Source organism: Thalassophryne amazonica, chromosome 7 (assembly GCF_902500255.1).
Source record: "Thalassophryne amazonica chromosome 7, fThaAma1.1, whole genome shotgun sequence".
In the NCBI taxonomy this organism is placed as follows: domain Eukaryota; kingdom Metazoa; phylum Chordata; class Actinopteri; order Batrachoidiformes; family Batrachoididae; genus Thalassophryne; species Thalassophryne amazonica.
Genome location: NC_047109.1, coordinates 57,646,960 through 57,673,226, shown reverse-complemented (window position 1 = coordinate 57,673,226; position 26,267 = coordinate 57,646,960). Strand labels below are relative to the sequence as shown.

General features: G+C 47.9%; 1 protein-coding gene across 11 annotated transcripts in view; it reads left to right on the top strand.

Moving 5' to 3' along the window:
• syngap1b (synaptic Ras GTPase activating protein 1b) overlaps window positions 1–26,267 on the top strand; it is a 640,555-nt gene that overhangs the window by 279,079 nt on the left and 335,209 nt on the right. For all 11 annotated transcript variants that reach the window (XM_034174268.1, XM_034174258.1, XM_034174257.1 and 8 more), the window contains one exon: window positions 24,837–24,942. In XM_034174268.1, coding sequence (XP_034030159.1) covers window positions 24,837–24,942 — 106 coding nt within the window. The remainder of the gene's footprint in view (window positions 1–24,836; window positions 24,943–26,267) is intronic.

Below are 26,267 nucleotides of genomic sequence, written 5' to 3'. Positions count from 1 at the left end.
CCCTTTTAGCAACCCTAAGTGCACATACACATTCACTTCACTGATATGTTTGATCAAACCTAGACACCCTCCAACTGACCTGCTTAATAAATTGTTACATCTCACCAAGGAACAAACTGTCCACCTCCTCTGTCACTTCATGAATGTGTCTAGTTTTACACATTTGAATGAAATGGCCAATTTTGTGGCATTTGTTACACTCTTTATCCGTTGCAGGGCCTTCATCTTTCTTATGAATGTACTTGCATCTGCTGTAATACCTCTATCCCCTGTCCTTCTTTTGCAAAAAAGTCACACTTGACGGAAGTTTATGCTTTTGCCATATGTATTGTACCACAGACTCATTGACGTCTTGTGTTCATGAGTGGAAACAATCCTGCTTGAAAATAGCATTATGCTTCATTACAAAATGAGCACCAAGCAGGCTCAGTACACTGTCACAGTCATTAGCTTCCTCTTTGTCCTTCAGGCCAAACAGTTTAAACACCTGTTCTGCCTCCGGGCCTATGGCGTATATCGGTGTGCACACTTGGACCTCTGCTCAATTCAATTTATTTAATTTATATAGTGCCAAATCACAATAACGCTGCCTCAAGGTGCTTCACACAAGCAAGGTCTAACCTTATCAACCCCAAGAGCAAGCACATAGGTGACAGTGGTAAGGAAAAATTCCCTCTGATGATATTGAGGAAGAAACTTCAAGAAGACCACACACAGAGGGGTGACCCACTACTTAGGCCATTCTAACAGTTACAAGGTTTTTGCAAAGTTTTACAAAGGTAAAGAAACAGAAAACAGGAAATCAAAACATGTCATAATAACAAAAGAATATGTATTTGATGCAAGCAGTTATGCCACAGGCAGGGGTCATCCAACAGTCTTCATAACTTCAGTGGGCCTGTTCCCATGGCAAAGTGCAGTGTGCAGTCTGTCAGTCCGGCATCCTGTGTTCAGTGGCCATCCCACTATCCGTACTTCGGACAGAGAGAAAAAGAGCAGAATTAGTCTCCTGGAAAGGTATAACTTTTCAGTTGTAAATCAACAGGAAAACAGAGAAATTACTAAGGTGATCGCCAGCCAGTAGCACTAAGCTTCACTAACATACTCCGACAAGTCAATTATGTATAAAACAGACGAAACACGTTCTATGTATGTCACGGATTAGTTACAGTCAGGAGGCGCTGATCGATCTACGGGGAATCCTAAATCGGGACCTGCCTCATTTAATGACCAGGTCAAAAATTCTTCTGGAAAATAAATAAATAAATAAATAAACACCTGCCTTAAATAAGTGGTGGACATTATGTGCATTAAAAAGATTACATTTGGTCGGGTCACTCTTTTCTTCTAGGTCCACTGCACAGTGGTACCTTAAAATCCTAAACCCTGATTCATGCTTCTGCAGCTCTGTAACTTCGTGCCATGCAATGATGTCAACGTGCGTGACAGTTTTAAAGTTCTCCGTTGGGTCTTATGCAGTAGGGCTGGCTGTTCATGTTATATCGTGAAAAAATAAAAGTTGTGAGAGACTTCGGGCCACATGTTGTTTTTGTTCCACTTGGGGTTTTTTTTAGGTGCAGACCAAATTTGAACTCAATCAGATAAGATTTTGAGGTCCCCCAGTGTGACGCATTTTCCTCTCCCTCCGCTGGCAAGGCAACGTCACCCTAATGGGAGAAGACTCTGATGCCATTATTTTTCTTTTACATGTACATGTGATGGCTTCTAATCGCAAAAAGTGGTGGTTGATTGGTCACCCAGAGGAGAACATTACTGGAATTACTGGATTACTACATTGCTTGTTTGGGGAAAATTGCTGCTTTGTGGGGGACCCCTAAACAATGTCCAATTACAATAAAATTTGGCACAGATCTTTTATTTTATTAGTGGAACAAGAACAACATGTGGCCCAAAAGATTTTGTAACATTTGACATTTTGAACAGGTCTATTATACAATTTTTCTGGATTATGCTTTTTCTGGATTTTTTTTCCTGGATTTTCTGGAGAATTTGTCCATCGATGAGCTCTTCTTTCTACAACCTTCAAATCAAAGGTAAGGTGTACAATTTCCTCTAGGAAATGAATTGTGGGTGTAATCAGCTGTGCACTGCAAAAATATAGTGAAATGTAAAAGTGATCAAAGCCTTTGGTGGTGTCTGATGTAGCAGGTGCACAGACTGCGGGTCTCGTCAATTTGGAAAAAAAATAATCCGTGAGTGTCAGTGCTGAACACTAATTTCGTACCTCTGTTACTGGGCACGTCCACACTGCTCTGTCCGGTACATGAGAGGGGTTTTTAATGGGAATGCATTATGGTTGGACAGGACATTTTGTCCAATGTGAGCGAAAATCTGTTGGACAAAATCCATTCATTACGGTGTTTATTACATGGAAAACTATCCAAAAGCATTGGGACTCTTGCTTTTGTCCAGTGAATGAGAATCTCCGGTTTATACAATGACTGTTTAGGTGACTTTTACTGTGTATGTATATATGTATGTATGTGTGTGTGTGACACACACACACAAGAATGTCCTGTAATTTCATCACAAGAAGCAATATGTTTGTCCCTAGAAAGTACTTTATTGCAAACTGGACAGCACATCATAATCACATAGGAGGCAGATGATATGTGAACGTTGTCCCAGACTCACTTGGATAAAGACATTTGGAAAAGCACAAGAGATATGAAACATCATCAGATGAACTTAATTACTGAAGTAGGTATGTGTGCTTGTATGTTTGTGATGTGACCCAGAGGTAACATCAGCACAAACAATGTTGGAACCTTTAAATGCAACCAGGGCTGCATTCAGTTTTTATGTACTTTTTCTTTGACAAACATAACATGTACTTTTTGTGTAAGCACTAACAGATGCAGGCTACACACACTTCCATGTTAGCAGAGCTCTGTGTGAGTGACTGCTGCTCTGCTGTCTTGTGGGACATATGGCTCACAGTGACCTGCTGGTGTCCTTCATTGTTGTGGGCTTCATCCCACAGCCCCCAGGCCACACTATCTTAGACCGGTCTCTGGAGTTAGTGCCACCTTCTGATACTGATGCTTGTGTTCACTCCAGTTCTTTTATGTTCAGGCACTGTGTTTGTGTAAATTTTCAGTCCCAGTAGCACAAACTCTGAAGCACAGCAGTGTTGTATCAGAAGACAAACAAGGCTGCTATCATATCCAGACTCCTTGTGGATGAGGATCCACAGAGGACAATGGGAACAATCTACCTTTAGAAGACTGCACCTGTCCAAACAGGATGAAGAAAAAGTAAAATTTATCAGTCATAATTCAATAATAATTAGCAGCAGAGAAAATCAATCGATATGGTATGTGCGACTATGTTTTATTTTGAAAAGAAAGTTGAGGTAAAGACACCACTTTATTTCTTCATGTCAGTCTTGATGTTCTGGGGCTTACCAGAGTAGTAATGATTGTCTTGATTTAAGATGTATACGAGGTCTGTCCAAAAAGTAACAGACCTTTTTATTTAAAAAAAAAAAATATGGATTTGAATCACGTGTGATTGCATCAGCCAAGCTTGAACCTTCGTGTGCATGCGTGAGTTTTTTCACGCCTGTCGGTTGCGTCATTCGCCTGTGGGCAGGCTTTGAGTGAGCACTGGTCACCCCCTCGGCGGATTTTTATTGTCAGGGAAATGGCTGAGAGACTGCCGCTTTGCTCCATGAAATTTTTTTCAGAAACTGTTAGAGACAGGCAGTTGGAAACCATTCGAAAGATTCAGATGGATATCGGTGAAGATTCTGTCGGCGTCACGCGGATTAAGGAGTGTTGAAACCTTTTTAAAGACGGCCCACAGCGGCGGAGGGCACGCGGCGCACCGAGGGGCCATCGACAGGCTGGAAGGACCAGATCATTTCTAAACTGAACGCTGTGTTGATCCGGGACATCGTGTGACTACCACAGAAATGGCAACAGAGCTGGACATAGCACTTCTGCGGCACATTCCACTGTTACAGGACATTTTGTAATGAAAGACGTGCGGAGGATTTTGCATGTCGGCACGGAGCCGCTCATGGCGCACAACAAAAAAACACCTCCGTGTTGGAAGTCTCACAGGACATGTTGTGGCATGTCCAGCTGTTACACAATTTCTCAGATACTCACTCGACTGAAAGCCATCGAAAGCCGTCTGAATCTTCTGAATGGTTTCCAACACAGTGGGTTTTTTTTTGTGCGCCATGAGCAGTTCCGTTTCCAACTGCCTGTCTCTAACAGTTTCTGAAAAAAATTTCATGGAGCAAAGCGGCAGTCTCTCAGCCATTTCCCAGACAAAAGAAATCTGACGAGGGGGGTGGACTCAAAGCCTGCCCACAGGCGAATGACGCAACCAACAGGCGTGAAAAAACTCACGCATGCGCACAAAGGTTCAAGCTTGGCTGATGCAATCACACATGATTCAAATCCATATAGTTTTTGAAAAAAAATAAAAAGGACCGTTACTTTTTGGACAGACCTCGTAGGTCTGTATATGACACTATGCCTTCTCTTTTTTGAAATGATGAAAAGGAGCTTGTGATTAGTGTGGTGCATTCTACCATTTATTGTCCCTTAAATCTCACTTTTTTGAATTCAGGGATTGTGAAGCCAAAAGTGGTGGGGCTATATGGGTCTATGAAGTGCTTTCTCTCTCTCTCTCTCTCTCTCTGTCTCTCTCTCTCTCTCTCTCTCTCTCTCTCTCTCTCTCTCTCTCTCTCTCTCTCTCTCTCTCTCTCTCTCTCTCTCATTTCAGTGGAGCTTTATTGACATGGCAAACATACATTTACATTGTCACAGCAAGTGTTACATTGAGCAAAAATAAAAATTAAGATGTACATACAGTTAACAATATTTTCCAGTAAATGAATGTGTAAAGAGGAGATGTGGGATTGAAATAATAGTAATAACTGTGCTTTCAGTGTAAAAAATATACTGTCCTATAAAATGTATTATACATAGATAAAGTGACATAGCAGTTGCACTAAATATACTGGTAATAAGCCATGGCTGTGACAGCAAAATAATGTTCCATTGGTGAGTAGGTGTTCTTCTGTAATGTATGATGCTCATGAATTTTAGCGTATTACTTATTATATCAGCTCTGAGATCCTGCCAGTTGGATGACATCCAGTAAACTGCCAGAGTGGTAAGCAACAGGATCATCCAGATGAGTCAAAGTGTCTGATTTGAAGTGACACAACAGCAAATTGGAACCTTTATGGAGCTTGGCTTTCTTAGTCAGAGGATTAGTGACCTGTGCTGGTTGAATTGATTGGCTGATTTACTAATCTACTGATATGTGTGGGCCTGAAGGTAGGGAGGGGTGTTATTTAAAAAAATTTGGAAATCTATAAATGTTTGCATGGAATATGGAAATATACACGGAATAAACCATAGCAGGATAAATTTTGGCTCATTTGGTTCCAAAAACCCATATGGACGGAGCCAGTGAAGATATCGGTGTTGTGAAGATGTAGGAACACGGACCCACAACAGGGGGCGTTAAATGAACGGGCAATGGATAAGCCAAACAGTAACAATTTAATGTTGTGAAGTGCACAACGGAATACAGACAAATACAGTTTTGGTACTACAAACAATTATATGCTGAGTGACGTGTGGGCAGGCTTGAGGATAGGAGATGTCCGTCCAGAACTGAGCCGGATCCCACACGGCCCTCACCGCCAACGGATCTGAAGAACACCGGAGCCGCCAAGTCCTGGATCCCCAGGTGGCCACCATCTCCAGCTGTCAGACCTGGTACTGCTGGCAGAGAACAGAAACAGTATATATGAGTGTGAGTTCGCACACACAGTAATCCCACAGTCTGTGTTCTTTTTGGAGGGAGCACCTCCACCTCCAATCACACACTCGTGCAGCTCCTGTCTAACCACTTATCTGGTTGGGGTGTGAAGCGAAGCCATTGCTGATCACACCAAACGCCAATCCCACAGATAAGGCACCACCACAGGAAAACGGCTGCAAAGAAGTTCAGACTATAAGTCAGTGTTGAGTTCAGCAGAGAAATTACCTCTTCTGGTAGCTGATTTCTCGGCGGGGAGGTGGAGTTGCAGTCCGGCCTTTATGGTGGTGGTGATGTGGATGAGTGACAGCTGGTGCTGATGACGAGTGACAGCTGTCACTCCCGGTTGCTATGACGCCCTCTCATGCTTGAAGCCCGCACTTCAAGCAGGGCGCTATCTGGTGGTGGTGGGCCAGCAGTACCTCCGCTTCAGCGGCCCACACAACAGGACCCCCCCCCCCCAATGGGCGCCTCCTGGCACCCGACCAGGCTTGTCCGGGTGCCGCCGGTAGAAGTCAGCCAGGAGGGCCGGGTCCAGGATGAAGCTCCTCTTCACCCAGGAGCGTTCTTCGGGTCCATACCCCTCCCAGTCCACCAAATACTGGAACCCCCGGCCCTTCCGATGGACGTCCAAGAGCCGGCGCACAGTCCAAGCCGGCTCCCCGTCAATGATCCGGGCAGGCGGTGGCGCCGGTCCAGCGGCACAGAGGGGAGAGGTGTGGCAGGGTTTGAGTCGTGACACGTGAAAAACCGGGTGTAGCTAAAGCTACCAGCTTCACTGCGGCAGGACTGAGGACTTTTAGGATGGTGAAGGGTCCTATGAATCTGTCCTTAAGTTTTTGGGATTCCACCTGCAGGGGGATGTCCTTTGTACATAGCCAGACTGCCTGACCGGGCTGATATGTAGGGGCCGGGGCACGCCGGCGGTCTGCATGGGCCTTAGCCCTCGTCCAGGCTTTGAGCAGGGCAGAGCGGGCAGTACGCCACACCTGACGGCACCTCCTCAGATGGGCCTGGACCGAGGGCACCCCGACCTCTCCCTCCACTAGCGGAAATAATGGGGGCTGGTACCCCAAACATATCTCGAATGGGGAGAGGCCGGTGGCAGAGGACACTAGTCTATTATGAGCATACTCGATCCAGGCCAGATGGTCACTCCAGGCCGTCGGGTGCGCAGAGGTCACGCAGCGGAGGGCCTGCTCCAATTCCTGATTCGTCCTCTCTGCCTGCCCGTTCGTCTGGGGGTGGTACCCGGACGAGAGACTTATGGTGGTCCCCAGTTCGCTGCAGAAACTCCTCCAGACCTGGGAGGAGAACTGAGGACCACGATCTGAGACAATGTCTGATGGAATCCCATGCAGACGCAAAACATGGTGGACCAGGAGGTCTGCAGTCTCCTGGGCCGTCGGGAGCTGTGGGAGGGCCACGAAGTGGCCCGCCTTGGAGAACCGGTCCACTATCGTGAGGATGGTAGTCTTGCCCTGGGACGGCGGGAGGCCCGTGACGAAGTCCAGGACGATGTGAGACCAGGGGTGATGAGGCACTGGCAGAGGCTGGAGGAGGCCTTGGGTCTTTTGGTGGTCCGCTTTGCCCCTGGCGCAGGTGGTGCAGGCCTGGACATACTCAGGGACATTGGCTTCCAGAGACGCCCACCAGAAGCGCTGCCGGACAACTGCCACGGTTCTTCGCACCCCTGGGTGGCAGCTTGGAACCGTGACAGAAGTCCAGGACTGCAGCCCTGGCCTCTGGTGGGACGTACATTTTGCTCTTCGGTCCAGTCCCTGGGCCCGGGTTCCATGTCAGGGCCTCCCGGACGGTCTTCTCCACGTCCCAGGTGAGGGTGGCCACAACAGTGGACTCGGGGATGATGGTTTCTGTTGGGTCTGACAGCTCGGTCCTGACTTCCTCCTCGTGCACCCGGGACATGGCGTCAGACCGTTGGTTCTTCGTCCCGGGGCGGTATGTGATCCAAAAGTCAAAACGCCCGAAGAACAGTGACCAGCTGGCTTGCCTGGGGTTCAGACGCTTGGCGGTCCGGATGTACTCCAGGTTCCAATGGTCTGTGAAAACCGTGAATGGTACCGAAGCTCCTTCCAACAGGTGTCTCCACTCCTCCAGAGCCTCCTTCACCGCAAGAAGTTCCCGATTGCCGACGTCATAATTCCTTTCAGCCGGGGTCAACCTGCGGGAAAAATAGGCACATGGGTGGAGACCCTTGTCGGACTCCCTGCTCTGGGATAGCACGGCTCCTATCCCTGAGTCAGAGGCATCCACTTCAACTATAAACTGGCGATTTGGATCGGGCTGCACCAGAACTGGTGCAGTCGAAAACCGGCGTTTCAACTCCCTAAACGCAGCTTCGCACTGATCCAACCAGGTGAAGGGGACTTTAGTGGAGGTCAGGGCTGTCAGGGGGCTAACCACCTGACTACAGCCCTTGATAAACCTCCGGTAAAAATTAGCAAAACCGAGGAACTGTTGTAGTTTCCTACGGTTTGTTGGTTGGGGCCAATCTCTCACCGCCGCAACCTTGGCCGGATCGGGTGCGACGGAGTTCAAGGAGATGATGAACCCCAGGAAGGACAAAGAAGTATGGTGGAACTCGCACTTCTCGCCCTTCACAAACAGCCGGTTCTCCAACAACCGCTGCAGTACCTGACGTACATGCGTAACATGAGTCTCAGGATCCGGGGAAAAGATGAGTATATCGTCTAGATATACGAAGACAAACCGATGCAGGAAGTCCCGCAAGACATCATTAACCAAAGCTTGGAACGTCGTGGGGGCGTTAGTGAGGCCGAACGGCATGACCAGATACTCAAAGTGACCTAACGGGGTGTTAAATGCCGTCTTCCATTCGTCTCCCTTCCAGATCCGAACCAGGTGGTACGCATTCCTAAGATCCAGTTTTGTGAAAATTTTGGCTCCATGCAGGGGCGTGAACACTGAATCTAACAGGGGCAGAGGGTATCGGTTGCGAACCATGATCTCATTCAGCCCCCTGTAATCAATGCATGGACGGAGTCCACCGTCCTTTTTGCCCACGAAAAAGAAACCTGCACCCATCGGGGAGGTGGAGTTCCGGATCAGCCCGGCAGCTAACGAGTCCCGGATGTAGGTCTCCATTGATTCTCGCTCAGGACGTGAGAGGTTGTACAGCCTGCTGGACGGGTACTCAACACCCAGGATCAAATCAATGGCACAATCGTACAGACGGTGCGGGGGAAGGGTGAGCGCCAGATCTTTGCTGAAAACGTTAGCAAGATCGTGGTACTCACTTGGCACCGCCGTCAGATTGGGGGGGACTTTAACCTCCTCACTAGCTGTCACACCAGGCGGAACCGAGGATCCGAGACATTCCCGGTGGCAGATTTCACTCCACTGAGCCACAACCCCAGACGGCCAATCAATCCGGGGATTGTGTTTTATCATCCAAGGATAACCCAATATCACACGGGAGGTAGAAGGTGTTACATAAAACACAATCTCCTCCCTGTGATTACCAGACACCACCAATGTCACTGGCTGTGTCTGGTGTGTGATTAATGGAAGAAGGGTGTCATCTAGTGCCCGTACCTTCAAAGGTGATGGTAGAGCCACTAGAGGGAGCCCGACTTCCCTTGCCCATCTGCTGTCCAGCAGATTCCCCTCCGACCCCATGTCCACCAGTGCTGGGGCGGGAAGGGTTAGATCCCCACTCAGGATCGTGACTGGGATGCGTACATCGGGGTCTCCCCGCATGGGTATTGTGACCCACCTTAGCCCAGTCTCTAAGGACGAGTGCTGCTGTATTGACCGTTTGGTGCATTTTTTCTGTGTGTGCTCGGTTGAGCTGCAGCGAAAACACTCCCCACAGACCAGCCTCCTTTGTCTCTGATCTGATCGCCTTTTGGCCCTGCTCGTTTCCATAGCAATGTCAGCAGGGGGAGCTGTCGTCATGTGGAGTACCCTGGCTGTGGAGCGTGGGGAAGACGGCTCCTTTTCGGACCCGGGAGGAAGAGGGACGGCTTGTGCCTGACCATGCCCTTCGTCTCGCTCCCATCGGTGTTCTGTTAATCGGTTGTCTAACCGTATAACCAGGTCAATAAGCCTGTCTAAATCCCGCGGCTCGTCCTTCACCACCAGGTGCTCCTTAAGGACCAGAGACAGTCCGTTTACAAAGGCGGCGCGGAGCGCAACAGCATTCCAGCCGGCTCGCGCTGCCGCAATGCGGAAGTCGACTGCATACTTAGCTGCGCTCCGACACCCCTGTCTTATCGACAGCAGCACGCTTGAAGCGGTCTCGCCTCTATGAGGGTGGTCGAACACCTGTCGGAACTCCCTCACAAACCCAGTATATGTCGTTAGGAGCCGGGAATTCTGCTCCCAGAGCGCCGTAGCCCAGGCGCGTGCCTCTCCTCGAAGCAAATTTATAACGTAAGCCACCCGGCTAGCGTCTGACGCGTACATGACGGGACGCTGTGAAAAGACGAGCGAGTACTGCATCAAGAAGTCCGCGCACGTCTCAACACAGCCTCCGTACGGCTCGGAGGGCTTATGTATGCTTCAGGGGAAGGTGGGGGGGTTCGTTGAACGACCAGTGAAACGTCTGTTTCTGGCATTCGGTCAGCAGGAGGAGGTGCTGCAGCAGCGCCCTGAGCATGCGCTTCCACCTGGGCAGTGAGAGCCTCCATCCTCCGATTGAGAATAACACTCTGCTCGGTGACTAAGTCCAACCGAGCAGTGAAAGCGGTTAAGATTTGCTGCAGCTCACCTAACACGCCTCCTGCTGACGCCTGTGCACCTCATTCTTCCATTGGCTGTTCAAGCGATGGTTGACGCCCCTCGGGATCCATGACGCTGGCCAAGAAATCCTGTTGTGAAGATGTAGGAACACGGACCCACAACAGGGGGCGTTAAATGAACTGGCAATGGATAAGCCAAACACTAACAATTTAATGTTGTGAAGTGCACAACGGAATACAGACAAATACAGTTTTGGTACTACAAACAATTATATCTTGAGTGACGTGTGGGCAGGCTTGAGGATAGGAGATGTCCGTCCAGAACCGAGCCGGATCCCACACAGCCCTCACCGCCAACGGATCTGAAGAATACCGGAGCCGCCAAGTCCTGGATCCCCAGGTGGCCACCGTCTCCAGCTGTCAGACCTGGTACTGCTGGCAGAGAACAGAAACAGTATATATGAGTGTGAGTTCGCACACACAGTAATCCCACAGTCTGTGTTCTTTTGGGAGGGAGCACCTCCACCTCCAATCACACACTCATGCAGCTCCTGTCTAACCACTTATCTGGTTGGTGTGTGAAGCGAAGCCGTCGCTGATCACACCAAACGCCAATCCCACAGATAAGGCAACACCACAGGAAAACGGCTGCAAAGAAGTTCAGACTATAAGTCAGTGTTGAGTTCAGCAGAGAAATTACCTCTTCTGGTAGCTGATTTCTCGGCGGGGAGGTGGAGTTGCAGTCCGGCCTTTATGGTGGTGGTGATGTGGATGAGTGACAGCTGGTGCTGATGACGAGTGACAGCTGTCACTCCCGGTTGCTATGACGCCCTCTTGTGCTTGAAGCCCGCACTTCAAGCAGGGCGCCATCTGGTGGTGGTGGGCCAGCAGTACCTCCTCTTCAGCAGCCCACACAACAATCGGGTTCACAAATCGCCAAAAATATCGACGAAAATGTCATATCTTGAGAACCGCTGCACCTAGAGACTTGAAATTTGGCTCCAAATGTTGCTTCACTCCAAGTTTATATTCAGATGCCTGAAATTTTTTGAACACTTGTGCTGTTACACATCTGAATACTGGAACTGCATCAAATTAAAATAAATAAATAAACAAAATTTCTCAAATTATGCTAAAGTCACAGCAAAAACTGGTCTCTACAACATGACTTAAATAAAAATAAATAAAAGTATAAAAGACAACATGACTGGTTACATAAGTAGTGGCAAGCGAAGATGGTTGCATGAACATTTCCAAGTCGCTCAACATGTTACGGTCTTCATTTACATCAATTATGAAGAAACACAACCAGTATGGTACTCTATGGTAAATCTGTCTGAAGGAGGCAGTTCTCAAAAATTATTTTACTGTATGCAAGAAGGAGACTAGTGAGAAAAGCCACCAAGACACCCACACAACCCTGAAGAATTTATAAGCTTCTCGCACCACCGCTCGCAGCTTTGTAGTGGAGCGGAGACGAGTTTTCATTGAACAAATCTGGTTATTTCTAGGCTACACCTGTCATGTGACTTTTGGCAAACTGTAGCTGAACATTCAAGTGTTTTTTTGTTGTTGTTGTTGAGAAAATCCTCTATACAACTTAATCATGAAGCCAGCTATTGCGTCTCCCTGTTTATTCTGTGTGTCTTTTCCTTTGAGTGCTCTGGCTTCCTCTCATTTCCAAAGACATGCAGGTTAGGTGAATTTTAGATGTGAGTGGGAGTGTGAACTGTGCACACGCTGGTGCTGCATGTCATCCCATACACCGCACTACACATGATGCAAATACTTCTTATCTTTGTCTCCCTAAAGCCTGGGTCCAACTGAATAATAAGACATGAATAATGAGCCACGCATGGGTGTGTCAGCGATTATTCGAAGAATGACCCACGTTTTCATCTATCACATATTCGCTACTAAGGTGCCTCTATGTGCCTCTCTGTACCCCACATGTGCCACGTAGCAGCCTCTAGTGAGCCACGACCGACCTGTCATTAGATCCAAGAAATGGCTTGCATCAGCCACACTAAGCCACGTAGTGCCGTGATAGTGCCATGATAACGCAATCTTGGTGCACGTTTAGACATGAGTGTGGTCCAAACCTCCAGCCCTCCCACACCTGGTCCCTTTAAATTGTGGGTTTTCAATTCACAGCAGCATTTAAAGATGTCACATTTTTTAAATGCAGTCCAAAAATAGACATTCCAGTACAGACCCGCAGTTGTGCGCTGTGTGCCAGGTTGCTGTCCACCTGTAATGTACCAGACCAGCTAGAACCGAACCAAGGGGTCCTGGACAGCCACCTCTGTGTTACTCGCTGGCTCCGTGGCTCGCTGGCTTTATTTCTTCTGTGGCTTTAAACACACACATCATGATCCCACTTTTAACTTTGTGTTCATCCGTTTATTTATGTAAAATCGCTCTTTTGTGCACGCTGCTGTTCTCCATCCATGGACAGCTGCCTCTGTGCTCCTTCTCACTGGCTTCCTTTCCATCCATGGCTTGCCGGCTTTATTTTTTCCCTGGCTTTAAACACAGTCATTTCCACACTGTGATCCCACTAGCTTTGTGTTTGTCAGCTTATTTCTGCAGAATCACTCTTTTGCGCGCAATGAGGTGGCCACTTTAATTATACGAGGTCTATTAGAAAAGTATCCGACCTTATTATTTTTTTCAAAAACCATATGGATTTGAATCACGTGTGATTGCGTCAGACAAGCTTGAACCCTCGTGCGCATGCGTGAGTTTTTCCACGCCTGTCGGTTGCGTCATTCGCCTGTGAGCAGGCTTTGAGTGAGGAGTGGTCCACCCCCTCGGCGGATTTTCATTGTCAGGAAATGGCGGTGCCACATGGCGCAAAGCAACTCCGTGATGAAGCCTCACGGGACATGTTCTGGCATGTCCAGGCACATCCACAATTTCTCGGATAATCACTCGATGGAAAAACCACCGACAGCTGTCTGAACGCCATCTCAAAGCCGTCCTGTGAGACCAAAACGGAGGTGTTCATTTGTCTCGCTCCATGACAAAATTTCCATGACAAAATCTCTTGTTAAAAGTGAAATCTGCCGGAAAATGGCTGATGTCCAGCTCTTGTGATAACCAGAGAAAGTGCACACGATGGTCTCGGATCCACAGAGCCATCCATTTAGAAATGATCCGGTGGTTTGTGGCTCTCGATGGCGGCATGGAGCGCGGCGCCGAGCGTCCTTAAAGCTGTAGTAACAGTCCTTATTCTCTGTGAAGCCCGTAAAATTTTCACCGAAAGCCAGATAAATTTTTCGAATGGTTTCCAGCTGCCAGTCTCTAACAGTTTCTGAAAAAATTCTGATGGAAAAAAAGCCCAAATCATTCCGCCATGTCCTGACAATGAAAATCCGCCGAGGGGGCTGGACCACTCCTCACTCAAAGCCTGCTCACAGGCGAATGACGCAACCAACAGGCATGGAAAAACTCACACATGCGCACGAGGGTTCAAGCTTGTCTGACGCAATCACACGTGATTCAAATCCATATGGTTTTTGAAAAAAAAAATAAGGTCGGATACTTTTCTAATAGACCTCGTATACACCTGCTGCTGCAACTCATGTGGATCACTTTAAAAAAAAAATCTATATTTCTTCCACAGCTTACAAGTCACTGTGATACAACTTTTAACTTTGTGTTATGTCTTCAAAATCTGTCTTTTGCGTGCTGTCGTTCTGTGTTGCTTTGCAGCTCTGCGCTGCTTCACTGGAGTTATTTCTTCAGCGGCTTTAAACACAGTCACTTTTACACAGTCGTCTAAATTTTAACTTTGTGTTTGTCCATTATTTACTGAAAAATCACTCTTTTTAGGCGTTCATTTCGGCATTCTGCCTAAATGCTCGTTTGGAGCATGATGAGTCACTGCGTCACTGCGCAGTGCACACACACACACACACACACACACACACACACACACACACACACACACACACACACGCACACACACACACACACACAGCAGAGCTCATGTGATCAATTAACAAGATTTTAAATCAACCATAGACATACTTTTACAGCCAGGAACTGTTTTATCAATCTATAAAAACATTAAAAATAGTTACCTTAAGCTGTTCAAAATACATTCCACATGGAGCAGGAAAGAGAGGAAAAAGCGTCCAGATGAAACAGTCATCTGTGATTCCAGAAGCGATTAGAGGTGTTTTCAGCATCCAAGGTTTGGCAGAAAATGATTAATCTGCTACAAAATAATTATTTTATATACAGCATCCAGCGCACAGAGCAGGTGGAATTGTGTGTGCAAGAGGGCAGCCGCTCCAAAAATAGCCTCTCAGGTCCTGCGTAGCTGCCAGGTGCACGGATAATACGCTTTTAGCAGCCTCGTCTGCACCACGCAAATGCCTCTAAGTCGTCATAGTAACTCGTACATAAACTGCCCCATGCTGTTGTTGCTAAATTTTGAACTTTTTGAAATTAGCGCCATGGTCAGAGATGAGCCTTGTTAACTGAAGATAATGCCTCTAAGAGCCACTCAGAGCCACTATTCTCCCATGATAGTTGAAGAAACCCACTCATAGAAAAGAAAACATGCTGTGTGGTTCATTATTCATCCTTCATTATTCGGTGGGACCCAGTGATACCAAGGAATCCTCCAGATCTAGTACCAAAGACAAACAGCTGCCACCTGAGGTCAGTGGGTAGTATCACAACTATACTGTGAAACAAGAAGCACTAGGGTCCTAAAGATTTGGACCTTTCTCCTTCTATGATGGTATCATCATTAAAACCTCTGTCAAGCAACCTTAAACTTGGTTCACACGGCAAGATAATTAGGCCGATATTGGACCCAATCTTCAACTTACGAGAATCTTAAGGATGCCCTGTCAATCGTGGTGACGCTAAAGATAATCTTATCAGATATTCCTGCCATGTGTGTTGCGTTAACAGCGCTCTGATCTGCTCAGAAGGACATCAGGAGCGCTCTGATCGCAAATCGGGGATATTCAACATGTTGGATTGTCTTGGCCCAATATCGCAGTGTGTGTGGTGTCTTCCGACCACAAATGAGCACGCAGCCTGTTGAATGCAACGTGCAGCCAATCAGAAAGCAAGGTGATGGACGCACAGAGTGAAATCTAAAATCAAAACAGCTGTTATGGCTTATCAGAAGTCCAATGGTCGCGCTGTCTCCACTCCTTTTCTTTTTCTTTTTCCTCCGTTATAAATAGTCCACAAACTATCTCCGTTTGTTTACTCTGAAGTCACGTTTAATCTCTAGGGATTTTGCAAGATTTCCTGTCTGACCTGGGAATGTTTGTGTGTGAAATCTGTTTGTGTGTGGTGTTGTTGTCTTCACTGTGTGGCTGAGCACACACACTGGATGACCAACACTGTTAGATCTATGATTTTTTTTTTTTTTTTTTATCTCTCAGGTTTTGGAAACCTGCAGATAATTTTTTAAAATCCTGCCATGTGAACCAGGCTTTATGAGTCTGTAAACTCTTCCCAGGTGTCTCTTGATCTCAAAGGTTGAGCACCCAGAGACATAAATGTCAAGTGGCGAGAGAAGTGAATTTCTCTACAAGTTTGGCACTTTCACTGCTTGCAGATACACTTCTGCTGGCAGAGTTCAGGAAGTCATTGAATGCCTGAATCTTTGTCTTTATCAAGGCCTGTTACAAACTCAGACACTCCAATTCTTCATTCAATTTCTCAAAAGTGACAATTAAGGTATCCATTGATTCTGCAAATATTACAGCATCATCTGCAGAGTTGAGATCAGTAAAACGTTCTTTGTTAAAGGCACTGAAGCTACTGATTTGCAGAACCCTACCAAGAACCCAGTCCTTACAAGCAGTGAAAAGTGTAGGATCTGGAACACACCCCTGACTGTTAGTATTCTCTGGGAAAATGTCACATATTCTGCTCCACACAACACTCACAGTACCTGTGTACAGGCTAGTTATTCTGTATATTCTGAGGATGTCCATGAGAGAAGCCCCACAGTAGCAGCCATGATTCATAATGTGGCTGCCTGTGTTAAGCAGAAATAACAGATTTGAGCAAACCAGTGTATTAGCGGCTCATCCTACATGCTACTCTGAGCACAGCTGATGCTGTCAGGCCTCAGAAGTGTAGTGGTTTAGATCCTGATTAATATTTAGCTGGGAGATCATTTGGGAGCACCAGGAGCTGTGAGCGTGTTTCAACATTTAGAACTAGAGTTGCATCAGGAAGGGCATCCAGCATAACATTTGCCAAATCAGTTCCAGATCTGCTGTGGTGACCCTGAGAAACTGGCAGCAACCAAAGAAAAAAACTGGCCTCCCATGTCTGGCTTCCTCTGTAGAACAGCACTGATAACAAGGTTTTGTTGTTGACATAAAATTCTGAATGAATGTACACCCTCTTATCGAGGCTTATGTAACACTTTGTATCCTGCATTGTCAGGATGCAGCAGTACTGCGTCTTCCTAAGGTTGAGAAGAAGTTGGCAGCAGTGGTGGGCACAGCTAACCAGAAGGTTAGCCTCGATAACCACTAATCCACTAATTGAAAAGCTAACTTTCATAACGCTAAACCAATAAACTCCAAAAAAAAAAATTAGTGGAAATTACATCTGACCGCTAACTGCTCAATTTCAATTTCAATTTTATTTTCATTTTTTTAGCACCAAATCACAACAGAGTTACCTCAAAGCACTTCACACAGGTAAGGTCTAACCTTACCAATCCCCCAGAGCAACAGTGGTAAGGAAAAACTCCCTCTGAGGAAGAAACCTCAAGCAGACCAGACTCAAAGGGGTGACCTTCTGCTTGGGCCATGCTACAAACAGCTAACTTTCAGTATTGACTTGGCACACTGTCAGCAACTTTTAGTGGCACAGAGAGTTCTGAGTAAATTCAGTGCAGCACTTGTGTCTTTAAACACCCTGTCTGTTGTGTGAAAGTGTAATGACATGGACCCACAACAGGGGGCGTAAATGAACGGTCAATGGAAATAAAGAGTAACACTTTTAATGTTGTGAAATGTGCACAACGGATACAGATACAATTCAATACTACAGTCCCTTTATACAGTTGGTGTCGTGTGGGCAGGCTCGAGGATAGGAGACACCTGTCCAGATAGGAGTCGGGACCCACACGATTTCCACCGCCAACGGATCTGGAACACACCGGAGCCGCCAAGTCCCGAGTCACCAGGTGGCCACCGTCTCCAGCTGTCAGATCGGGTACTGCTGGCAGGAAGCAGAAACAGTCCAGGGTGGGTGTGTGCACACACCCAGCAAACAGTCAGCAGAGTTCTGATGATAAAGGGAGAAAAACACCACCTCCCACTCTCACAATATCCACAGTCATGCAGATCCCAAATCACACTTAACAGCTGAGGAGCAGGAACGCCAACTCCTCCTGACCAGCTGCAAGTGTACTGAGATACGTCTGCAAACTCAGAATATAGATTACAGCTTTTCGAGCTTAGCAGCAAAGTACGTTGTGACGATAAGCTTAGCTGAACAAGACACAAAGACGGCTGAGAGTTTTACCTGAGTACCTCAGATGATTTCTCGGCAGGGGTGTGGTGTCTTCTCCAGGTTTTTATGGATGGCTAGATGAGATGATGAGTGACAGCTGTCAGGGTCCCTGTAGCTCCTGGCGGCGAACTGCGCCCTCTGGTGCCTGAAGCCCGTCTACAGACAGAGCGCCCTCTGGTGTTGGCCAGCAGTACCTGCTCTTCGGGCGGCCCACACAACAGGAACAATGAAGCTCCGCTTCACCCAGGAGCGTTCTTCGGGTCTGTACCCCTCCCAGTCCACCAGATACTGGAACCCCCGGCCCCGTCGACGGACGTCCAGAAGCCTGCAGATGGTCCACGCAGGCTCACCATCGATGATCCGGGCAGAAGGCGGCGCTGGTCCGGGAGTGCAGAGGGTGGAGGTGTGATACGGTTTAATCCGGGACACGTGAAAGACTGGATGAATCCGCAGTGAAGCTGGCAGCCGCAGCTTCACTGTGGCTGGACTGAGGACTTTGATGATAGGCAAAGGTCTGATGTATCTGTCCTTCAGTTTATGGGAGTCCACCTGCAGAGGGATGTCCTTAGTTGACAGCCAAATCTTCTGCCCGGGCTGGTATGCAGGGGCCGGAGAACGCCGGCGGTCTGCATGGTCCTTAGCCCTCGTCCGGGCTGTCAGAAGGGCAGAGCGGACAGTGCACCATAGCCGACGGCATCTCCTGAGGTGGGCCTGGACCGAGGGGACCTCAACCTCTCCCCCCACGGCTGGAAACAATGGGGGCTGGTACCCCAAACACGCCTCAAAGGGGGAGAGGCCGGTGGCAGACGAGACCTGACTGTTATGGGCGTACTTGATCCAGGCCAGGTGTTGACTCCAGTCCGTTGGATGTGCGGAGGTGACACACCGCAGAGTCTGCGCCAGGTCTTGGTTCGTCCGCTCTGCCTGTCCATTGGTTTGAGGGTGGTACCCGGACGAGAGGCTCACGGTGGCCCCCAGTTCCCTACAGAAACTCCTCCAGACTTGTGAGGAGAACTGCGGACCACGATCCGAGACTACGTTCGTGGGGATACCATGCAGACGCACGACATGGTGGACCAGGAGGTCTGCAGTCTCCTGGGCCGTCGGGAGCTTCGGGAGGGCCACAAAGTGGGCCGCCTTGGAGAACCGGTCCACTATCGTCAGGATGGTCGTCATACCCTGGGACGCAGGGAGACCCGTGACGAAGTCCAGGCCTATGTGTGACCAGGGGCGACGAGGCACCGGCAGCGGCTGGAGGAGTCCTTGGGCCTTCTAATGATCAGCCTTGCCCCTGGCACAGGTGGTGCAGGCCTGGACGTACTCCCGGACGTCGGTCTTCATCGAAGCCCACCAGAAGCGCTGCCGGACCACTGCCACGGTTCTTCGCACCCCTGGGTGACAGGAGAGCTTCGAACCATGACAGAAGTCCAAGACCGCAGCCCTGGCCTCTGGTGGGATGTACAGCCGGTTCTTAGGTCCATCTCCGGGGTCCGGGTGTCGTGTCAGGGCCTCCCGGACAGTCTTCTCCACGTCCCAGGTGAGGGTTGCGACGACAGTGGACTCGGGGATGATGGTGTCCGGTGGATCCGACAGCTCTGGCCTGACTTCCTCTTCATGCACCCGGGACAGTGTATCGGACCGTTGGTTTTTAGTCCCGGGGCGATACGTGATCTGGAAGTGAAACCGACCAAAAAACAGTGACCAACGGGCTTGCCTGGAGTTCAGACGCTTGGCAGTCCGGATGTATTCCAGGTTCCGATGGTCCGTGAAAACCGTGAAGGGAACCGTAGCTCCCTCCAGAAGGTGTCTCCACTCCTCAAGAGCCTCTTTCACCGCCAGAAGTTCCCGATTGCCAACGTCATAGTTCCTTTCAGCCGGGGTCAACCTGCGGGAATAGTAGGCACAAGGATGGAGTACCTTATCGGACTCCCACTCTGGGACAGCACGGCTCCTGTCCCTGAGTCAGAGGCATCCACTTCAACAATAAACTGGCGATCAGGGTTAGGCTGCACCAGAACTGGTGCAGTCGAGAACCGATGTTTCAACTCCTTGAACGCAGCTTCGCACCGATCCGACCAGGTGAAGGGGACTTTAGTGGAGGTCAGGGCTGTCAGGGGGCCAACAACCTGACTGTAGCCCATAATGAACCTCCGATAGAAGTTTGCAAAACCGAGGAACTGTTGCAGCTTCCTACGGCTTGTTGGTTGGGGCCAATCTCTCACCGCCGCATCCTTGGCTGGATCAGGGGCGACGGAGTTGGAGGAGATTATAAACCCCAGGAAGGACAAAGAAGTGCGGTGGAACTCACACTTCTCGCCCTTCACAAACAGCCGGTTCTCCAACAACCGCTGCAGGACCTGACGTACATGCTTGGCATGGGTCTCAGGATCCGGGGAGAAGATGAGAATATCGTCCAGATACACGAAGACGAACCGATGCAGGAACTCCCGCAAGACGTCATTAACCAAGGCTTGGAACGTCGCGGGCACATTGGTGAGACCGAACAGCATGACCAGGTACTCAAAATGACCTAACGGGGTGTTAAACGCCGTCTTCCACTCGTCTCCCTTCCGGATCCGAACCAGGTGATACGCATTTCTAAGATCCAACTTTGTGAAAATTTGGGCTCCATGCAGGGGCGTGAACACCGAATCCAGTAGGGGTAACGGGTATCGGTTGCGAACCGTGATCTCGTTCAGCCCTCTTTAATTAGTGCATGGACGGAGTCCGCCGTCCTTCTTGCCCACAAAAAAGAAACCAGCACCCATCGGGGAGGTGGAGTTCCGGATCAACCCGGCAGCTAACGAGTCCCGGATGTAGGTCTCCATTGATTCGCGTTCCGGACGTGAGAGGTTGTACAGCCTGCTGGACTCAGCGCCCGGTATCAAATCAAGGGCACAATCGTACGGACGGTGCGGGGGCAACGTGAGTGCCAGATCTTTGCTGAAGATGTCAGCAAGATCATGGTACTCAGCTGGCACCGCCGCCAGATTGGGGTGGACTTTAACCTCCTCACTAGCTGTCACACCAGGCGGAACCGAGGATCCGAGACATTCCCGGTGGCAGGTTTCACTCCACTGAGCCACAACCCCAGACGGCCAGTCAATCCGGGGATTGTGTTTAAACACCCATGGAAAACCCAGAATCACTTGGGTGGTAGAAGGTGTTACATAAAACACAATCTCCTCCCTGTGATTTCCAGACACAACCATTGTCACTGGCTGTGTCTGATGTGTAATTAGTGGAAGTAGGGTGCCATCTAGTGCCCGTACCGACAATGGTGACGGTAAGGCCACTAGAGGGAGCCCAACCTCCTTTGCCCATCTGCTATCCAGCAGATTCCCCTCCGACCCCGTGTCCACCAGTGCTGGGGCATGAAGGGTTAGATCCCCACTTAGGATCGTAACTGGAATTCGTGCGGATTTGCAGGATTTCCCCTCGTGTGTGTTATGGCCCACCCTTAGCCCAGTCTCTAAGGGCGGGCGTTGTAGTTTGACCGTTTGGGGCAATTTCTCTGTATGTGCTCACTCGAGCCGCAGAAAAAACACTCCCCACGGGCCAGCCTCCGTTGTCTGTCTTCTGATTTTACTTTAGCCCTGCTCGTGTCCATAGCTTCATCAGCAGGAGGAGCTGTCACCTCATGGAGGGCTCTGGCATGGGGCGGGGGGACGACGACATCCGTTTGGACCCAGAAGGAAGAGGGACGGCTCGTGCCCGGCCACGCCCCTCGCCTCGCTCCCGGCGATGTTCTTCTAGTCGGTTGTCTAGCCATATAACGAGATCGATAAGCACATCTAAATCCCGCGGCTCATCCTTCACCAGCAAATGCTCCTTCAGGACCGGAGACAGTCCACTTACGAAGGCGGCGCGGAGCGCAACGTTATTCCAGCCGGACCTCGCTAGCGAGATGCGGAAGTCGACTGCATATTCGGCTGCGCTCCAACGCCCCTGTCTCATTGACAGCAGCACATTCGAAGCGGTCTCGCCTCTATTGGGGTGATCAAACACTTGTTTGAACTCCCGCACAAACCCAGTGTATGTAGTAAGGAGCCGTGAGTTCTGCTCCCAAAGCGCCGTAGCCCAGGCGCGTGCCTCTCCACGAAGCAGATTCACCACATAAGCCACCTTGCTAGCGTCAGACGCGTACATGACCGGACGCTGTGAAAAGACGAGCGAACACGGCATTAAAAAGTCAGCGTACGTCTTGACACAGCCTCCATACGGCTCAGGAGGACTTATGTATGCTTCAGGGGACGGGGGGGGTTCGTTGAACGGCTACTGGAATATCTGTATCTGGCACTTGGGCAGCAGGAGGAGGTGCCGCAGCAGCGCCCTGCACGTGCGCTTCCACCTGAGCAGTGAGAGCCTCCATCCTCCAATTGAGGATAACGTTCTGCTCGGGTTACCAAGTCCAACCGAGCAGTGAAGGCAGTTAGGATTTGCTGCAGCTCACCTAGTACGCCTCCTGCTGGCCCCTGTGCCTCCTGCGTTTCCATTGGTGGTTCACTCGATGGTTGACGCCCCTCAGGATCCATGACGTTGGCCGAGAAATCCTGTTGTGTGAAAGTGTAATGACACAGACCCACAACAGGGGGCGTAAATGAACGGTCAATGGAAATAAAGAGAACACTTTTAATGTTGTGAAATGTGCACAACAGATACAGATACAATTCAATACTACAGTCAATTTATACAGTTGGTGTCGTGTGGGCAGGCTCGAGGATAGGAGACACCTGTCCAGATAGGAGTCGGGACCCACACGATTTCCACCGCCAACGGATCTGGAACACACCAGAGCCGCCAAGTCCCGAGTCACCAGGTGGCCACCGTCTCCAGCTGTCAGATCGGGTACTGCTGGCAGGAAGCAGAAACAATCAAGGGTGGGTGTGTGCACACACCCAGCAAACAGTCAGCAGAGTTCTGATGATAAAGGGAGAAAAACACCACCTCCCACTCTCACAATATCCACAGTCGTGCAGATCCCAAATCACACTTAACAGCTGAGGAGCGGGAACGCCAACTCCTCCTGACCAGCTGCAAGTGTACTGAGATACGTCTGCAAACTCAGAATATAGATTACAGCTTTTCGAGCTTAGCAGCAAAGTACGTTGCGACGATAAGCTTAGCTGAACAAGACACAACGACGGCTGAGAGTTTTACCTGAGTACCTCAGATGATTTCTCGGCAGGGGTGTGGTGTCTTCTCCAGGTTTTTATGGATGGCTAGATGAAATGATGAGTGACAGCTGTCAGGGTCCCTGTAGCTCCTGGCGGCGAACTGCACCCTCTGGTGCCTGAAGCCCGTCTACAGGCAGAGCGCCCTCTGGTGTTGGCCAGCAGTACCTCCTCTTCAGGCGGCCCAAACAACATTGTCAGCTGTAGCCAAAACATCTTGCCAACCTTTCACGGTGGCAGTGTAGATAAAACGCAAGGCACTTTCACTCATGGTTTCATTTATAAACAGACTAATTCTGGACAGTTTATCAACACATTAACAGCAACTCTGTCATGTCAGACCAGGCACCTAAGTGGCTCTACTCTACTCTTTTCTACTCTTCAATTTTACTCTTCCTTTTTAGATATTTAGATATTCCTTAGTATACTAGCATAGTTCCACCTTTGAATTGGAATATAATATATAAGATATACCTACTGAATTTTCATGTTTACAAAGTGAAAATATTGCACTTTTAACGTAATGAAGAAGAAAGAATAAAGAAGGTTTGAGCGCCAAAAAGCATTATGGGAAATCAGACTCGTGCTATCACCCCCTGTCAAAATGTCTAGAACACTGCTATCTACTGGATGGGAGTGTGAAAAAAGCAGCCAGCATGCTGAGTTACACTTCACAAACAAAATTTTCAGTTTTGCAAATGCTTACGGCAGCCTGGCTGTTCCATAATACCTAACAGACTAGAATTACCATTTGGTTTTAGGGTTTGCAAACATTTTTGACCATTCGGTCTTACTCACTATGTCAGCAAAGAAATGTTAGCAGACCGAAAGTTAGCAGAACTAAATTTAGTGGAAGCTAATTAATCCTCTGACGGTTTTCAAAATTAGCTGAAAAGATAATAAGCTAATCAAAACGTTTGCTTCGCTAATTAGCGGTTAGCAGAACTTTGCCCACCACTGGTTGGCAGGATGTAGAACTTTTCGTTTTCATGCTCCTACTTTGTGAAATAATCGGCTGGTGGCTGTTTAAAATTCGGTTCTGTTAAATAAAAGTGGCTTTAAGTCTTGCCTGTCTTATACTGCTTACAATTAGTATGTGGTTTTGATTTATTTTTATTCAATTTTGTTAGATTAACAATCAAGACAGTGAATACATGTACACATCATAGAAATTACATTCATATTTTTTAAAAAAATTGTTGTGATTTGTTTTATTATGCAGGTCACTTAGAAAGTTTCTCACCTGAATGTACTCTATAAATACAATACTTGTTGTTACACCTGACAGTAAATATGTCTGGAATATGCCGTTCTCAAAAACTGAGTGACAGTGCAAGGTGACTAGCAAGGAATATGGCATCAAGACACCCATGACACCTTTGAAGGTGCTATAGCCTTCTGTACTATTGCATCACCAATCACATCTTCATGGTATAGTAGCACACATCAAGACTTGAAGAAAACACATAAAATCTGGGCTCGAATCTACAAAGTGCCTTCTGGTGAGCTGAATCTTCATTTTTGTCTTTGAAGAAAATCTCTGTTCCACTCCCCTTTGCACATATTTAAGTGTGTTGTGCATATGTAACACCCGTGTGTGCTCTCTTTGCAGGTACACCCTTTGCTGATGCGCGAAAGGCGCTCAGAGTCTCACAGGAACAAGCTGCTGAGGCGGACAGTCAGCGTTCCTGTAGAGGGAAGACACCATCCCGAGATGGGTGAGCAGACAAAAGTTTCACTCCACCAGTTTGTTCCAAAACGTTCACAACTTGGCTGACAAGTCTGATAACTGTGTGTATCTGTGTATAACTGCCATATCTTACCATTGTTGTGCCATCAACTATTGTTAAAACTTTCGTTGCGTGTTACCATCAGTACTTCCAGAACACGCTGCATTTGAGTGGAGATTCATGCTGCCCATGTGATCATCAATTAAAGATGCTGTGTTTTTTTCCCTTTCCTTTGGTTTTTTCTGTTTTTAATCTTGTGAGATTGGGTAATTTATCAGTTAATTTTCTTTGAAAGTCACATGCGTTGATTAATCTGCAAGTGCTTTAAGTTTGATATTGATCATTGCTTTATTTTTTTTTTTACTGTCCATTCAGTCAAGAGTTTTTAATGTTCACACTTAGAGTCACCTTTACTTTTCTTCATCATTAAAAAATATTTAAAAACGTATTCATCTTGCTTTTCTTTTCCTGTCTGCTTTTGTCTCTCCTTCCTCTGTGTATATCTGACCTGCTGAGTGTGATGTTTCCCCTTAAGTCTCTTCAGGCTGTTTATGATTGTCCTGCTCAGTTTTTTTTCTATCCTTCCACCTTTTTGTCTCACTCAGCTATTTTAAGAAGCTCCCTTGCGGTGTCCCCTGTCCATGTTCTGCCTTGGATGCTGCCTTTTGCTCCCTAATGGTTGTGCTGATTCAACGGGATAAATATTTGCCTTTAGTTGTCACTTGTGTGTGGCTGGCTGTTTGACATCGGAGTCGTACAGCACTTGACACATCAGTCAGACACAGTTTGACAAATGCTGATGCAATGCTCTTTCATTTTGCACATGCCTTTGCACATTGTAAGTCCGGAAGTTATTTATTCATATAGAAAATTCCAAGAATAGATACATGAATAATATGTCACAATGAGGAAAGAAATACATACATAATAAAAACTGGAAAAGAGATCAAATAAAATGAGTGATACAAAGGCCAGCTTAAATAAGTCAGTCTTGAGCTGCTTTTTAAATGTGTCCACAGATCTTGAAATATACACGAGAGAGTTCCAATGTTTTTGGGCATACAACGTCTTCTAAAGAAGTAGTACAAGTATGAAACAGAAGAAGAAAAACATCATTCCTTGTTCTGAAGCAATAATCTTTATATAATATATAAATGGAAGGCCACACTCTTGAATAAAATGATGGAATATAATATTTTATTCCATTTGGAAGAAAGCTTATTTGGACTATCTGAAGGACTGCTCTATAGCAAAAGAGTTTTCAAACATTTAATTGCATTGCACATTCACCTCACATATGCTCATCTGTTCAG